The sequence below is a fragment of the Sphaerodactylus townsendi genome, linkage group LG02 (genome assembly GCF_021028975.2).
Source record: "Sphaerodactylus townsendi isolate TG3544 linkage group LG02, MPM_Stown_v2.3, whole genome shotgun sequence".
Classification (NCBI taxonomy): domain Eukaryota; kingdom Metazoa; phylum Chordata; class Lepidosauria; order Squamata; family Sphaerodactylidae; genus Sphaerodactylus; species Sphaerodactylus townsendi.
In genome coordinates this window covers 145368986-145386983 of record NC_059426.1, presented here as the reverse complement: position 1 = coordinate 145386983, position 17998 = coordinate 145368986, and the positions used below count along the sequence as shown (strand labels likewise).

Below are 17998 nucleotides of genomic sequence, written 5' to 3'. Positions count from 1 at the left end.
CTGGCCGTTCTTTAAGGGACTTTGGAAGGGGTGAGAAAGATTGGTGATCAATAAATATTGCACATCTGCACTTCTTTCCAAGAATGTTGAACTGGCTTTTGGAAGAAAAAAGGGTCAATTTGATCAAATATAATATCAGCTTCTTTCTTCTCATTGGTCTCTACCTGTTGGTCCCTTGGCCTTACATCTCTGCAAGAATCTTCATCACCCTAAATAGCTACACTGGCAATTTTGTCATGCAGCACCTTTTCAGACCATTGAGGAGTCCAGAAACTGAATTGTTGGCAATGGCAAAGGTTCTATGTGCTCTTTTGGTGAATCAAATCATTCATTTCTGACATTCTCAGTTGTAAATAGCAAGTAGTAACCACTGATTTTGATGCATGCTTGCCATAGCAAGTAATTTTAATTCTCCTTTGCTGTTTAAAATTCTGTTTCTTCCTTTGATTTCAATACAGAAGCACAAACACTGGAGATCCCAGGATGAGAAGGAACATTTCAAACTTATCTAAATCACTGAATCATGTGGATGTAACAGAAGGTCTGCATTCCAGAGCAGTTAATGTCTTTCAGAGTAAGAAATTACTGATGCTTGAAAACAAATAGAACAAAGGGAGCTTTGCTATACTGTTTCATGTTTCCTTTTGGTTTAGATTAATGAGATTTTTTTTTCTTTCCAGTCCTGTGAGAGGAGATCCACCATCTATAAAATAGTTTAATTTATTTTGCTGCTTTAGTAGACAAAGCAGAACTGATGTAGTTCCATGCAGGAAATACATATTCTACCTCCCACCACCAATAAAGTGAATGATGCAGTTTGGATGAACTGATAATGAAAAGAAAAATCAGCATATACTTTTCTCTTCTAAATTATACTTCCCGCATTTCTGCATTGTTTTTTTCTTCTCACTGACCAGGACATCAGTGGAGGAGGGGGGGGGACATATACAATTTAAAATATTTATCATAAACCCCCCTAATGTAAGTATAAACACTCCAACTGAACAGATTGGGAGTGAAGGGGGGATTACCCCCACAATGGCTCCTACCATGTCCCAAACCCACTGAACCAAGCCTTCAGACAAGGTTGCCAATCAGTGGTTGGTGGAAGTTTGGGGCCGGGATATGGCAGTGAGGCCATCAAGTGACAGCATGGCATCACTTCCAGGGGAAACCCAGAAGTGACATCACACTTCCCCAGGTTTCCAAATGGGCAACAGGCAACGCTGGCCAAACATACTTATCCTAAGACCCTGAGCTGCTGTGCCACCAACTTCAGAAAATTCCAAAGGCAACACTAATGCTGCCAACTGCCAGCTTGCATGTACAAGTGAGTTGATGCAGGGTGCTTCTGGTTTGCAGGAGGAGCAGTTCTAGTGTTTTTCTCTTTTGCTTTCACACAAATAATGCATCATTCTCTCCTTTATGATAGCCTACAGTTTAAATTATTTCAAGATACTTTGCCTGGATTCTATGCATGTGGCTATTTTACACCTTAGCTGCTGCATTGGAAAGTGAAGTGCAGCATTCAGCCTCTGGGCAACCGAACCTTGAAACCGTTTGACAAAATCAGCCTTCCTATAGCTAGCACAGCCTGCCTCCAGTGTGATGAAAGGAATTTACAATTATGTGTAATTTGAAAGAGAATTAAGCATACACAAAAAGTAAGAGGGCATAATTACAGATGCACAAAGAGTCTCATTGCAAGACTTCTAGTTATCCTGTAGTACCACCACATGGTACTCATTTAAGGGTTTGGATCGCAACAATAACTTCCTGGATTAGAAGGAGAGTGAGGACTACTTAAAGAACCACAGGCTGCCCAATAAATAAGATTTTCAAAGGATAATACTGTGGATTTTCCCCTTGAAGTGTGGTGCATTGAGCCTGGAATATTTTACAGTGAAAAAACTGCTCTATTTAGTTTCCATTGTTTCATTGTCATTTTGTTTTAGGGTCATTGCTGACCTTATTTGCCAGCAAACATGGGCCTGTTGTTGACTGAACAGCTCGATGAAATCTGTATGGATGCAAAATCCTGAATGTTCAAGATTTACTAGAAGTCAAACTACATGTCACAGTGGAGTACTCAGGAAGTCAGGCAAAACTGGCTCTGGAGTTTGGGATTAGCCCTACCTCAGGTATTTGATATCCTGATTTGTTTCCCAGAATAATTTTCTAATAAAACAGAAACCACAATCCCTTTTTTAAAAGGCAAGAAGGATTATATAGATCAGGCCTTCAGCACAGGGGAAAGTGGGTTAATTTTATGTTACCCACATCTAGTTGTCCCAGTTAAAATGGCTTTCTCAAGCTTTAAGCTGGGGTAAGAGAAACAGCAGGGGAAGTATAGGGTATAAAGCAGCTGGAAGGGACATATTTGATTAGATGAATGGTGTGTATTACCTGCTCTCCCAGGCCAACACCAATTCATAAATGAAGGCTAGGGCTTTTTTTAGCACTTGAATTATGCATATGGTTCCAAAAAATGCAGATATGTCTCATTCAGATATGTCTCATTCTGTTCACCTCAACATGGTATTCTGGCTAGACTGATAGTTGAGGTCTGAGAAATCAGGAGGTCAAAATGTCCACTCAGGCAGGCAGTTCACTGGGCGACCTTGGTCAGTCACCTCCTATCAGCATAGTTTACTTGAGCGGGAGGGGTCAACTGGCTAAAATGAGAGAACAGAGGAACCAAGGCACCTTAGAAGATAGTGAGGGGGAAAAATGAAGTATTAATAGTCATTATAATGGGCAAAGCAGGGGGCAATAAAGATTTAAAGCACCCAAGGGAAGTCTGGGAAAGCCTCTACGGAAGCTCTGAAACGGCTCCCAACTTCCTTCAGGAGAGGCAAACATGCTTTTTCTTAGAGCTCATTTCTGTGGAAAGAGCCCAGGTTTATGTATATTATGCTTGCTTCACCTCCTTGGCACTCACCGAGGGATTTTGATGTGGTAACTAGATGCTTCTTGCTGGGAGTTCATCTGCCATTGATGTCTCTGTCCTCAATTGTCATAATCCCCCTGTCTGTAAAAATAAAATCTTGGCCACCGCTACAGGGATGTCACAGGGAATTAGGCTTACAGATGAGAAAGCAAGAAAAGCCCACTAGTGTTTTATATATAAAACGAGCCTTCGTTTCATCCACATGGCCCTTAAGTGACAACAGCAGAGGGCAGAAGCAATAGAGACCAATAAATAATTTATGTGCATTGGGAAAGAGAGCTGGCTTTAAATAACCTATCTCCCAAAGCTCTCCACCAAGTGTCAGAAACTCTGTTTTTATTAATGTTCTTTCTGGTGCCATTTAACAAAATCCAGCCCGTTTAATAAAGCTTTAAAGTCTAGTTCAGCCACTATGCAAAGAACTTTATCCCTGCAATAGACTTCACATGATATTTAAACATTTGTATTTTGTAGGGAGTGTGTTTGGTTGCTATTGCTTGAGCTCACCCAACTAATCTCTCTCTCTCTCTCTCTCTCTCTCTCTCTCTCTCTCTCTGTGTGTGTGTGTGTGTGTGTGTGTGTGTGTGTGTGTGTGTGTGTGTGTGTGTGTTTTCGAAGTATCTCCTTTCAAATGTTAAGGCAAGTTGTACTAGCCCACAGAATTTTTTAAATATCATACAAAAATAAACTACACAATTCTAACTCTGTCAGCCTTTATTTATACACCGCCATATTATCAATCTGAGAGGGAAGGCAGCATGGTATAGCTCGATCTCATCAGCTAAGCAGGGGTGAGTACTTGGAAGGGAAACTTCCATGGAAAACTCTTCAGAGAAAGGCAATGGCAAACCACCTCTGCTTCTCACTTTCTTTGAAAGCCCCTTGCTGGGTTCAGCAGAAATCAGCTGCCATTTGACATCACTGTACACATATACCATCTATCAGCCTAATACATTTTATCCTAGCCTTCTCCGAAGGCACTCCCTGCAGCATGCAAAGTTTACAGGACATAAAAAGATGAAAAGTGGAAAGTTTATTTTTTTTATTCTAAAAATGGGAAATAAGTAACAGACCAGAGTAGTTTCGGAGGGTAGCTATTTGTCTGCAGGAGATGGTTTGCAAGTGGATTTTGCTATTTCACATGGTAAGATCCAGTTGCAAAGAAGACTGGAAGTGGATTAAAAGTGCATTATTCAGCCTTCTTGAAAGCACCCCAGAGACCAACCAGATTTTTGGGAGTATGAACTTTTGGGATTCAAAACTTCCCTCATCAGATACAAAGGTTGGGTATCTGATGAAAGGAGCTTTGACTCTCAAAAGATCATACCTTGAAAATCATGTTGGTCTCTGGGGTGATCCTGGACAAGATGTAATGTGGCACGTGTATTCCTCCACTAGAGGAAGAGGCCATCTTCATGCATATCTGTGAGTTTCCCACAGGGATCTGCATGACTTCAGATAAAAACCAAATGCTAAATAGTGCCAAGTCAAATATGTAGAGGAACAATTTGCACAAAAAAATTCATCCACATCAATATGTCCTTTTCTCTCCCGCCCACCCCAACCTGCCACCCACCCATTTCTAGAGGTTTGTTGAGTGGAGGGATAATATTGCCTTCTTTCTGAATGAGGGCAAACAAGGCCTCAGCTATATCATCACTTACCAAATCTGATTCACTACAAAGAATAAGGCCATCACACTCATGAGGTGATCTCTGCCTGACTAGGACTACCAATATGACCCATGCATTATGTGCTGCTGTCCTTCAAAATAAGCTTTATTTTACCTCAGTGACATTAGTATGTGCCAAAATCTGATGGCATATGCAGCATCACAGTGTCAGCAGGTCTGGATTGCCTGGAGCTGCTCTAAGAGGAAGAGATCTTAATATGGGGAGGGAAATGACACCAAAGTAGCAGTCAGAGAAAACCGTGACTGCAAAAAGATTTGAAAACAGATGCATATTTAAATAAAATATTGCTGCCCTCACCTGAGAGCATTTATTTGTCCCCCAAAGTCAAAATGGACAAATATTCACTGTAGCACCAAATGCTACGCTCAACAGACCTTTTGGGTCTTATCTAAGTGTTCATATTTTTACATCAAACTTCCTGTTCCCTTTGTTGCTCTATAACTTCTGAAGTGGCTCGGTAACATCTGACAACTCACAACAGTAGGAGGCCGCTACTGTGCTTCACTGTTGGAGATGCAGAGGTGTTACTTCAGACATCAAAAAGAAGAATAGTGAATAAGAGGCACAATTCATGCCTGTCATCTCCTCTCTGCATGTCAGGTAAGGTCAGTAGCCATCGCTCACAAAATTTTAGACCCGGCTGCACAAGCTGAAGTCACACCATCAATTGGATAATGCTCTTCTCACATGTCACATTCCGATGGACAACAATGCCCCAAGGATTCAAAGCTATGCCCGGTCTAACATGCGAACTTCTCTTGAACATTCAACTCAAGCGCTGTTTGAGAGTTTTTTTAGAGCAAGTAAAGCTGATCATTTTCATAATGAGCAAACCAATCAATTTGCACAACTAGATGAGTCTAAGCCCACTGAAATCAAAGGCCAAGAAGTGCCTAACTCTTTACAAGATCAGGCTGCATGGCTGCAATGCTACGCAATGGTTGCATAGGAATAAGTTCCATTGGAAGCAACGGAACTTGCTGCCAGGTGACTATGGATAGAACTGGGTTATCGGCAGATTACACATATTTAGATGTACACTTTGATGAGAAAATCAGTTTTTCCTCCGGTGTAAGGACTCCCAACCTTTCTGAAGTTGCAGGAACTTTTGGAATTTTGTGAAAGGCAGTGACACCACCATAAAATGGTTGCCATGGGGACTGAGCTAGCCACAAAATGCAGGTAGCTGTTTGTGAATGGATGTTGCTGCAGACACAAAGGCTCTTCTCAAGTATCTTCCTGGGCTCTTTTCAAGTATCTCCTGCAGCAAGGAGACAGAAGAGGGCATGGCCTGGCTCTTCACTTTGGGAAACAGATGCTTTTGAGACAGTTTCAGGTGTCATGGCACACATGACCAGCTCATTGGGGAATCAAGAACATTAGTAGATGAATAACAGTACAGACACCAAAAATATTTTAAAATGGTCAGTTTGTAGATCAAATTCAGAGTTGTGGGTTCCATGCATTATACCATGTGATACATACCTGCCTTTTGTGGTTCTTTTTTTCCACAAGGTCTCATAATAGAATGAGTAAAAGAGGGGGGTAGAATCCCACCCAACACAAAGTGAACCGCATAAAAGGGAATATGTCTCGACTGAATTGTAGGGGAAGCAAACAAAAGAAAGCTAAGTGTTTGAGATTAAGGAGACGTGTACAACATTCACCAGAAGAGGAAAGGGTGGAGGGGAGACAAAGATAAATGACTGAAAGTGCAGAGTGTTAGAAAGGTATAGTGGCAAGTCCTCCTCCACCAGACCTCCCCACTATCCATGTCATTAGAAGCACAGAAAAACAGTCCCTCAGAGACTGAGGAATTATCATGAGTCCATTTGGAATTAGGATATCCAAACCTATACAGCAAAGATTGGTTTCCTGAAATGAAAAGTCCCACTATGACACTCCACATTCTCTGTGCCTTCCTGATCCACTGAAAAGAGACAAAAGTCTCAGAAATCATTCTGAAGAAGCACTCGTATTTCACGAATCAACTGAACCATTCGCTGAAGGCCGCGGATCTAGACTTGACAACGTTTAATTTGCTGGATTTCTTAGCATACAAAGCCTATCAAGGCTATATCTGACTCACCAAAGGAAGCTCCACATGTTACTTTTCCCATCTGAGGGTAAAGATATTTCTGCTTTATCTGGCATACCCTTACTAACCCTCCTTCTGATTTTGAATCACATTTAATTGTTTGCTGCCCTGAGGTCCCACTTGGGCAGAAAGGCAGCATACATGTTTATATTTTGTTTTTATTATCTATTTATTGTCCAGAAAAGATGTCAATGTTGGAAGCAGTATGCATGCACATCTTCACATCGAGCTACCACAAACATGTATGACACTGTACGGGCGTATGGATTACCCATCCTGGAAAGCCACGTTGCTTTCTCACCATGTGCGTGGACATCAAAACCCTACGCCTTGACACTGATGACCATCTTACTTTAGGAATAGTTATTTTTCTGTAGCAAGGAAATGAAGGCAAGTCTTTGCTCTAGCACCACCTTGAACATTTTCTATATCCCTTTCAAATATGCAGACACAGATGTAAGATCAAAGTACCTTACAGCCCTATCCCTTCATGCTTCTTTATTATACTTTTGTAATAAATATGCTCATGCGGCTTCAAGTTTGCTTTCATTTCATCCTCTGTGTCTTATCTTTTGAGTCATTGTGCCTCTTGGCTTTTTTAATGTTACTTTTTCCATCTCTCATTTTCTTGTTGTATATATTCTTTTGTCTTACATTCTTTTTTAAATGCATTTGTGCACAGCCATGTGAATCAAATCCTATAGTACAAATCAATATTCAAAGGATAACTGGACAGGGTGAACATAGACCCGGGTGGTTGGTTTCAGCTGAAAAACTGATCCCCACAGATCATTTCTATTGCATATAATTTCTATTAGTTATTTTTATTACCAGGAAAAGCTTTAGCAGCCAATTTTGGCTAAGGAATAGGATAAAAATGAATAAAAGAATAACTAGTGTGATCGTCTAAACAGAGGCCTCTCCACCAACTACTGTAAGTTAGAGTATGATAAACCGAGTTCTGAAATAATCAGAAATGGCTTGGGTCCAGGAAACTTGATGGACCACTTCCAGCTCTGTTGCCCAGCTTGACAGTTTAGAAGCTCTTCTGAATCCACTGTCTCTTATTTATTTACATGATTTAGACAAACAAGAGTGCCTAAACGACAATCTTGGGTGAGTATGAGAAATGTTTTCCTATCATGTTTCTTATTCCTAGATTTTCCCAAATCCAATCTACCTCAGCTACAAGGAGTATGCTCTCTCCTCACTGGTCCATTTCACACAACACAAATAAAATGTTTTGAGTCTGAAATATGAAATGTTTCCTGCTGGAATTCCATACAGTTTTTTCTGAAAACATCAGGAAAACGTTTTGTCTTCCCTCAAAATGTTTTACTTCGAAAAGGCGAAATAGTATCTATTTTTCCCTAAGACATTTTCAAAATGTTACCTGCTTGCTGTTCAGAAAGCAGGAAACGTTTTCTTTTTCCTGCCTGATTTACCAACTTCCATTTTCATTTTCTCTGCAGCTTGTGCTTGCCATTTTGCGCAGCTGCAGAGATTCTACATGCCTCTAGCCATTTGCTAAAGGTTTTTTATAGAGGCTGCTTTCCCCTCATCCACTTGCAATTCCACTGCATAAAGTACATGAATAAAACTAGTTTGGACTGGTGATCTTATGTCCATGTCACTTTTCCTTTTTTGTTGTTTTCAACAAGACATCTTTGAAGCTACAATAACTTGATCATCATAGCTTTGAAGGTGTCTCATTGAAAACAACCAAACAGGAAAAACAACATGTATGTGAAATCATGACTCCAAACTAACTTTATTCATGTACTTGATGCAGTGAAATCTGATGAGATGCAAGCAGAGGAAATCTCTAACAGAAATCTTCAGCCAATGGCTGGCTGCACAGAGAATCTCTGCAGCAGTACAAAATGGCAGAATGAAACTCACAAGCTTTGTCAGGTGGCAGGTGGGAAAAAAGAACAATTTTGGCCTGAAACACTTTATTTTTCCACTCTGTGGGGAAGAACAAAGCCTAAATGGTTCTTTTTAAAACATCTGCAAGATATTTTAAATGTTCTGTGTGGAATGGGCCTCCTTATCTTAGTACTGAAGTAGCAACATGGTAAAAGGTCTGGAATCCATGCCCTATGAGGAAAGACTTAAGGAGCTGGGTATGTTTTGTCTGTGGAAGAGAAGGTTAAGGGGTGACATGATAGATATGTTTAAATATTCACAGGGATGTCATATTGAAGAGAGAGCAAAGCTGTTTTTATGTTGTCCCAGACACTAGGACAAGGAGTAATGGATTCAAACTTCAAGAAAAGAGATTCTACTTAAACAGTAGGAAGAACTTCCTGATGGCAAGGGCTGCTTGACAGTGGAATACACTGCCTTGGAGGGTGGTGGACTCTCCTTTGAAGATTTTTAAACAGAGGCTAGATGGTCATCTTTGGGAAATGCTTTGATTTGTGTGCTCTCGCATAGCAAGGGGTTGGACTGGTTGGTCCTTGTAGTCTCTTCCAACTCTAGGACTCTATGGTGGATTCCACATGAGCCAAAAACAGAAGTGTGAAAACAGTGTAAAAGGGGTTTTCACACCATTGTTTTCGGCCCATGTTGAATCCGCCTACGATTCATTTGGCCTCACTTATACATCACAAAAATTAAACTGCCATTTCCACTCTCCCTTTCCTCTGATTTCTGTTAATGAAATCTATCCTGGCCAGGAGCCCCTTCTCATCTATAACTTTTCTGCAACTTTTAGTATCAATGACTGGCCTTTCTAATCCAGCAAGCACCATTGGGCAGCCCTGGACTCCCTTTTAAAGAGCCAGACAAGAAATTTAGTGGCTGCTTCATCTAGTGCACCAAACAGCATGGAAAGGAAAAGTTCCATTGACTTCCCAGTCACAGAAAAAGTTCAAGTTTCAAAGTCTGTGTAACAAATCTGGGGAGAAAAAAAGATGAGGATAAAAAGGAAAAATGAAAGAGGTTTTATAGAGCACTGATGTGATGTATTTGTCTTTAGGTGCAATAGATTATTTTAAAAAATGGAGTTCAGAAGTCCTTCTTCCTGACTGTGGTGTTTCTATTTCCATTCTTCTTAGTCCATTTTTTCCCAAGGTTTGTAAAGGCTTTGAAAGAAACTTTCCATCATTCCTGGGAGGGTAGAATCCCTACTTCCAAGTAAACCCACACTGGATCAGACAGTGAACTTTTCAATCCTTTGAAAGACTGGAGTTCTACCTGAACTTTAGCAAATCAGATATTCAGTGCCATCTTTTCATGTTAACACCCCCTTTTCAGGAAATCAAGCTGTGCAGTTATGGATAATCTCTGGATGGAATACAGTCAAACCTCTTAAACTCTCCAAACCAGACCTGAATTTTTTCTCCCCGGATTTCTCACCACCCCACTCTGCAACCTATCAGGTTGTAGAAGGCTCGTGCCCATTGGGTTAGAGATGTGACTGCATCCAATTTTTTTTAAAAAATAAATTAAAAGCACCAATGGTTACATTAAAAGGCATCTTTCAGTCCAAACTGGCAAGGGAAACAAAAACCTTCTCTACCTTGCAGGTCAGCTTTGGTCAACTCAACTTTGTTAGCAAAAGAACAGAAAAAGCGAAACAACAAACCAGAGGTTAGTAAAATGGCAGATTAGATCAGGGTAACATCACTAAAAATTAAACAAAAAGTAACTGGTATCACCAACACAGCCCATATGCACACAATAGATGTGGTAGAAGTGACACTACTAGAGACAAAGTAGACAAAACGGCAGACCAGCAACCATTGTGGCCTCTGACTATCACACCACCTGAACAACATAAACTCAACACGCCAGACAACACAGCACACACTACTAGGTCGGGAAGAGAAAGGTAGACAAAGATGGGCACAGACAAAACATTGATGGCACATGAGTTTTTAATGTGGCATTGCAAATTGTGGAGTTTAGCTCCTCACTATGATGTTTTCCTGTCTCCTAAGAATGCCTACATGCAGTTGGAAACAACCATGTGTGACCACTTAAAAATATCTGGTGAAATCTTTGTTTCATTTGCCGTGCACAGATTCAGGCTAGGAGGACACAGTTAAGATTTCTGCCTCAGAGCCCATTCTCTGAAGGCTTTTAGAAACCAGTGGATACTGTGTGAGACAGTTCCATGGAGATATCACCCCCCCCCCCCTTCAGTGTTTGCATCACACAACTCAAAAGCTGCCCAACAAGTTTGCATTGCCTGTTGGTCAGAAACTGCCACACAGTTGATGGGGCAATCAGCCGGGAATGGAGCTCTTTTCCACTCTACCTCCTCAGTAAAATAGCTACACATGTGAAGTTTCAAAAGGGTGCTCTTGTCCAAGCTGGGCCCAGACAGAAGCAATAATTTTAAATTTCTGGCTACAAAAGAGAGATCCTGTTTTTCATTCCGCCCTTTCCAAGTTGCGTGGTGATTGATGTAATGCTCTTAACTTCTGCATTGCAAAAGTGCATTTTTCTATTCTTTTCTCTGCAGCCCAAAGTGATAGCATGGGGTGGGGGAAAGTGAAGTGAAATCAGTCAGGTGTTGTTGTTTTTAATCAAACCTCTCCTTCAACCAGAACAAAGGCAGTGAAATTCTGTTACATCTCAGCAAGTCTGGGTGGAAGCAAAGTTTGCAGGATGAAAGATCAGAAGACCCTGACTTTCAGCTGATCAGCTGAGAGTTACCTTCTGTTGGCTGTGAGTAGCTTTTGTGGCAAACAGCTCAACAGCCCATTAACTAACTGCCTGCCTGATCACCATTGGACAATGGGAATTAAGTTGAACTTGCAGGTGTTCTAGCATTCCTTGTTTCACACAGATTGTCCCATGGGTGTGGCTCAAAAGCCCCACTTCAAATGTTACTTGGATTATGAATAATTAGAAGAATAAGACTTTCACAGTCCTGGAAGCAATCCAATCAAAGAAACTTGTTCATGGTTCTGATCCAAATGAGTGTTTCTGCCAGTGGAGGGATTTTCACCTGCAAGGTTCAACTTTCTCATCCCCACCAACCTACACACAGTTTTTTAAAAAGTCTTTTAAAATGCTCCTTTAGGGCAGGCTGAGTATTTCAGGGGACATTCTGGGCTGCAGCAAGAGAGAGGGTGTGAGAAAGATGTGCTTCATGGGCAGAAAATCTTCCTAGCATGCTCATAAAAATGTTCTGGTAGATCTGAGTTCTTGAGCTGTCACTGTCACATCATAGTCTTAGGTCAAATTAATGTTCCCATGGCTGTTTCAAGGTAAGACATCTGTGTAGTTTTTCTGTAGTTACTTGTTCTTATGCGTAGCAGAGATACAACCAGAACAAAAACACTGTGAGTTGTTAAGGAAGAAATTCCAGTCCTCCTCTCCGTTCTAGCCCATGGTGTTTCTTACCTTGTGGTCAGATCTCTCTGTAAAATGATTGTGTAACCATACTTACACTGCAGTATGCAAGAATGGGAAATATCGCTATCAAGAATGAAACACAGGCTACCCCACTTCTAAGAAGCACAGCAAAAAAAAAAATCCCTCCAATATCTAAAACTCATACAAAATCTCCACTGTCATGGGGAGCAAATGATTAGCACATTGTATCCTGCAGCATGGAAAAGGATTCAAAGGAAGGGAAAGAGGAAAAAATATCCAGTGGTTTTCCTTTATCATAGCACTGAAATGTTTTCATGCCCCTCAGCAGGGCATAAAATCTGATAAACCCTTGTCTGTCCACTCTGGTTGAGCATGGATAAGAAATGTACTCACCTTTGCAGCTCAGGGTTTTTTGGTTTTTTTAGAGAATGCCAGTACCAGTGGCTGGTGATGCCACTGCAAAGGTAGATCTACTATTACCCTTACTACCACATTAAAGCTTTATACTCCACCAATGAGAAATGGTGACAGAGATGATCCTTTGATCCTCTGAAGATGCCAGCCACAGATGCAGGCGAAACGTCAGGAGAGAATGCTGCTAGAACACGGCCATACAGCCCGGAAACCACACAGCACCCAAGTGATTCCGGCCGTGAAAGCCTTCGACAAGAGATGTCTGTGGTGCAGCTTTCTATACTAACCTCATAACATTTTAAATGTTGAACCTTTGCTTTGGCTTTCCAAGTTACCATCTGGAAAACTGTTGAGGTGGCAATGACCTGTCTTTCCAGGCAATTCCAATGCACCATTTCCCCCTCACTTTCAGAGACAGCAGCCCTTTGTGTACCAGTGAGAGGAGGCAGCATCGGAGGAAATCTTCTGTGTTTTGTTTGTTGGCCCTCCAAGGTAACTGGTTGGCTACTGTGTGGGACAGGAGGACGGACTAGAGGGACCCTCACTGGACTGATCCAGGAGGGATCTTCTTATATTCTTACATCCTCCCCTTCATCTCTTTAGCAACTCCATTAAACCTAATAATAACATTTTTCAGAGGCTGTTGGAAAATGAAGGAAAGCAGAACTCCTTTCTTCTCTAGAAGTCTTCTTGACATTGAAGATCATATCATTTGCATAGGGAAAAACAAACAAACACCTTCTCTCTGGCCAAGCCATTAGACCTATTGCAGAATGATGACCATCAGTACAGTCCTGAACATTCCAAGCCTATTGACTTCAATTGACTTAAAAAGGTATAACTCTGCTTAGCACTGCATTGCTAACGTCTCCATCCTGACAAAATTTGCTTATATTTTACATTGGGCTGGCTTAACTGTAAATCACCACGAATACCAATCTAGCTGTTAAATGTGTTGTAAAGACATCAGTTAAATGAAGCAATAACAACAATGGTTGTTGCCCATTACATGTCTCTGACCAGGAAAGAAACTTAGCAACACTCTTCTGAACCATACATTATAAAGTAATTAATGTTTGAATCCATAGTTCAGGGGGCAAGGTCCTTTGTAGGAAACTGATGATGATTGAAAGGAAACTGGATTTGTGTTTCTGCATCTTTGTATCTGGTGCCCAATAACTTGTTGAGCAGATTGTATTTGTTGGAGTACAGTGTTAAAAATAATGGAAAGTGATTATAATGAGCATGGCAGGAAATAGCTAGCAGGTGTAGGATGAAACAAACAAATGCACACATGCATGCATATGCAAGCAATGCACACACACACACTCACTGAACAAATGTCTTCATTTATTGCTGTTTCCCATATGGATACCAGCAAACTCCTTACTATGTATGTTTAGCTATATAGACTGAAAGTCTTATAAGAGTACAAAAGTTAAAACCAGGAGTCGTGGGCAAAATAAGAACTAATTGGTCTAGCATTTCATCAAAAAAAGATTGTGCCAACATTTGATTGCTTGTCTTGAAAAGAAGACCACTCATCTTCTATGTTCCTTCTCCATTGCCCTCTTCCATTATCCATGCCGGTGATAAGATTGATTCCTAGAAATAGTGCATCCTCAATACATGATACTGATTTCTTCCCAAAGGTGCAACCAAAGTTCACAGAAACTTGAACATAAAATTCCTGGATGAAACCAGGGGCCAGGTCCAAGCATACTTTGATCTTCTTTTCGGTGTTCTCCTACTTTTGCCAAAATGGTTATTTGTGGGATTTGGTGTATGATTTCTTAACCAATAGACATAATGGAAATAGACAGAGGTTAAAAGAGGACACAGAGTGGCCTAATGTGAATTCTGAGCATAGTTTCAGAACATGCAGTAGGAGCCTGAGCTCCTAGATTATTGATCTTAACCAGTTGATTCTTCTTCCCTTCCTTGTTTTCAAATGAATTTAATGTTTCCAATGACCCAAAATGATAGCTTTCTGGGCTCTGAAGTCAGGCAGTCTTCTTTGCTATAGCTGTTCCAACCAACACTGTATTTTCTGTGTTCTTTCTGCAGTTGAAAGTTTTCAGGTTTATATAACTAATGCCTAGAACATATGATTTGATACAGCCCTTTCTACCATAAATGCCACTCAAGATGATTATGTCATCCCGTAGCTGAATACCTGAGGGTTGTGTGATAACCACCAGCTAAGTCCTAGATTCCTCACAGCTGTATGCAACAAAGCTGTTGGCTTTTGCTAAAATACCTTTGCAGGAGTATGATGCGCTGCCAGCAAAAGCCCTGATCAAACCTTTCACGAGCAAAGAGAAAAGCTGCCAATGCCTTGTCTGTCAACCACTGCAAAGCAGCGTAGAAAATAATAATCTCAAATCCAGACAACCATCCTTAGTATTTTGCCTGGGATTCATAGAGCAAGGCCTTATGAACCATGAGGGCAAGAGACTTTTCAGAGATCTCCATGTACAAAATGCTGTACTGCCCAGAGCCCTTTAATTAATTAATTGATTGATTGATTGATTGATTGATTGATTGATTGATTGATTGATTGATTGATTGATTAGTAAGTAAATGTCATGGAGTTGGGTTAAGGTGGAGGAATCAGGAACAATTATCCTCTGTCTCACTTGTTGACAGTGTTCTCTGCCAACTTACTCAGCTAGTGGAAGAGGACAGAGGTGAAAGTAAGTAATGTTTCTCCCCTCTGTGGTCCTCCTGGTCCTCATGAGATTTTGTCAGCAAGGGTCCCAACTTCTGGCATTATCTTTTCAGCGGTCACAAGATATAGGGAGCACCAAGGGGCAGGCAAAAGCATGAAAGATCCGGTCCCATGACCTCACTATTTTCATCATTTCCTAGTGTCCAACCTGCAGACTTTCATCTGAAACTTCATACCCAGGTCTGACTGCCTGCAGTTTCCTTAAAAATGTTTCCCTTTACAGTACATAATTTAAATGTTGAGTTTTCATATGGGGTTATCGTTGATTATTTTCTTCTTTCTGTGGCCCGTCTCTCTTGCTGCTCTAGTCTAGTACAAGCTCTCCTCACCAACCGGCTGGGTCTCTCCAGGGCTCAGGCGACGGTCCTTCCCAAGCCTTGCTGCTTCAGATAAATGCCACCGTTTTATTCCAGGGTCTTATACATGCCACCCATGTGTTCTGCCTCTCAGCTTTAGACCTGACAACTTTGAGCTCCGTTTGCCTTTTAAAATATGGTTAGTGCTAATTAAGAAGCCAATTCTGCCATCAGTAGCATGTCCTGAAATTCTCCTGGTGCTGGAGAACTAAATAATCACTCTTCCATAAAATTACATTTATTTTGGAATATTAAAAGCTCATTCTGAACAGTCATATTAAGTGCCCACATAAGTCATCCTCTATTCAAACACAGCTGCTTCTGCATTGCATAACACTGCAGAGTGAGAGCAAAAAGAACTGTAAATCCAAAAAAGGGGAAAAATGCATCTTTCAAATTTTAAAAAGGAAGGAATGGTTTAAAAAAGCATTCTTAACAGGGCCTTTATTGATCCAGTTACAATGTTCTGATCCCATGGGGGAAGGCAATGTAAGTGAAATCAGGCCAACATCTGATAAAGTGCGGTTTGTCTTTATGAAGATGCTCTGATCAGTATATCACTGAAGTATTATCTCCTTTGGGCTATACAAAATTCTTCAACTGCATCTTCAATTTTTCAAGAGAACAGTCCCTTTTCCCAATTACGGGTGGCTATCCTCTCTCAAAAGGAGATACTGAGTTAGATCCAGTGCAAAGTTTCCCATTGCACTAGAGCTCTTGTGCAAGTGATAACATGACGGGGGGGAAAGTCATTGTTGCCACCTGTTCTAATTCAAACTTACTTTGTTCCCACTTACATTTCCACTTGCACAAAATCTGTGCAACCAATTTCCAGGCACTATATTATATAGGAAGGAAAGCATTAGATGTTGCATGACATCTTATGCAAGTGGACCTGTGTTAAGTCTTTTTTATGTTTCCACTAACATGCTGCTACATCTAAACAGTTGTGTCCCATTTAAGTGAAGTGGAAAATATCTCCTGGGTGCAAAAAATTCTTCTCTCTCTAAAAACAAGATTCTAAATAGAAGAAGTGAGGGTTCTTTAATCTATTTCTCTAGGACACATTTAACCTACCTTTCCTCAAGGGTGTTTTCCCTCTTCCTTCTTTTACCCTCGCAACAACTCTACGAGGAATGTTTGGCTGAGACAGACTGGTCACCCAGTATAATTCCTAATAATCTCCTACCTGAACTCTTCCTTGCATCAAGGACCAAGTTCTTTTGGAAGAAACCCATCAACCAAACATCTCTTACGTTACCATTTTCCCATCCCAAATCAAAACACTGCACAAAAACAGATTGTTTGCCATTTATTCCAACATGTGAGACACTGGCAGGGAGCAAAGGCTAGCAACAAGAGGGGCTCACAGACCCTCCACCCCAGGAATGTCAGCATGAGATTACTTCAAACATACAGAAACAATAAAATAATGGACAAGTATAGACAATTCATGATTTGGCACTGCCCTGTGTGTGAAGGACCACTGGGAAATGTAAGTCAAACTGTGGAGACCACAGTGTGTAGACATTTTTGGCTATAGTTACCCTCTGGGGTGCTACTTATGGGCAATTTCATGCCACTGATGGCTGCAGTTAAGGAGGAGGTTAAGAGGTCGTTATCTAATCTGGAGGAAGCGGGTTTGATTCCCAGCTCTGCCGCCCGAGCTGTGGAGGCTTATCTGGGGAATTCAGATTAGCCTGTAACTCCCACACACGCCAGCTGGGTGACCTTGGGCTAGTCACAGCTTCTCAGAGCTCTCTCAGCCCCACCTACCTCACAGGGTGCTTGTTGTGAGGGGGGAAGGGCAAGGAGATTGTAAGCCCCTTTGAGTCTCCTGCAGGAGAGAAAGGGGGATAGAAATCCAAACTCTTCTTCTTCTTCCCACATCACAACTTTCCCTATCATGGGTTTTGACTGGCAAGTCATTCCCCCAACAGGACTCCAGTACTATGCTTATCTGGAGGTCTGGGGCAGAATAGAGAATGTGGCAGGGCTGCCAGCAGGAGCTGCCAGAAGCCAGAAGGAGGAAGAAAGAACCTGCCCCCAAGGGTGGGGCTTGGGCTGGAAGCGGGGTGGGGCAGGACGGGGTTATGCAGTTTCAGTCCTGCTTCCCACATTGCAGGGCTTCGGGGTGTAGCACTCTGGTGATGTGGGAGGGAGGACTGTACTTGGTACATGCAAAGGAAAAAGAAAAAGTATTTCCGGACAGAGTTCTGCTGTTTCAATGGTCGGGAAAATGGAACAATATGTGAAGATGAATTCCGTAAAAAGGCAATTCATGTCTTAGTAACTGCTCATGCCATGTCACTTCCTGGCATCCTCTCTTTGGATAACCTAGGATGGAGAGGCATTTCCAGTGGCTGCAATATTTGAACGTGAGGTAGGTACTGAAAGAATTATGACATATTAAAAGTTTCC

The 17998-nt window shown here is 41.3% G+C and overlaps 1 protein-coding gene across 14 annotated transcripts in view; it reads right to left on the bottom strand.

Annotated features, from left to right (window-relative positions):
* The window catches only part of NRXN3 (neurexin 3), a 1536364-nt gene that overhangs the window by 826012 nt on the left and 692354 nt on the right, over nt 1-17998 (bottom strand). For 3 of the 14 annotated variants that reach the window (XM_048485034.1, XM_048485036.1, XM_048485035.1), the window contains one exon: nt 10269-10295. The exons of the other annotated variants lie outside the window; for them this stretch is intronic. In XM_048485034.1, the coding sequence (XP_048340991.1) occupies nt 10269-10295 (27 nt within the window). The remainder of the gene's footprint in view (nt 1-10268; nt 10296-17998) is intronic. 14 annotated transcript variants of the gene reach the window in all.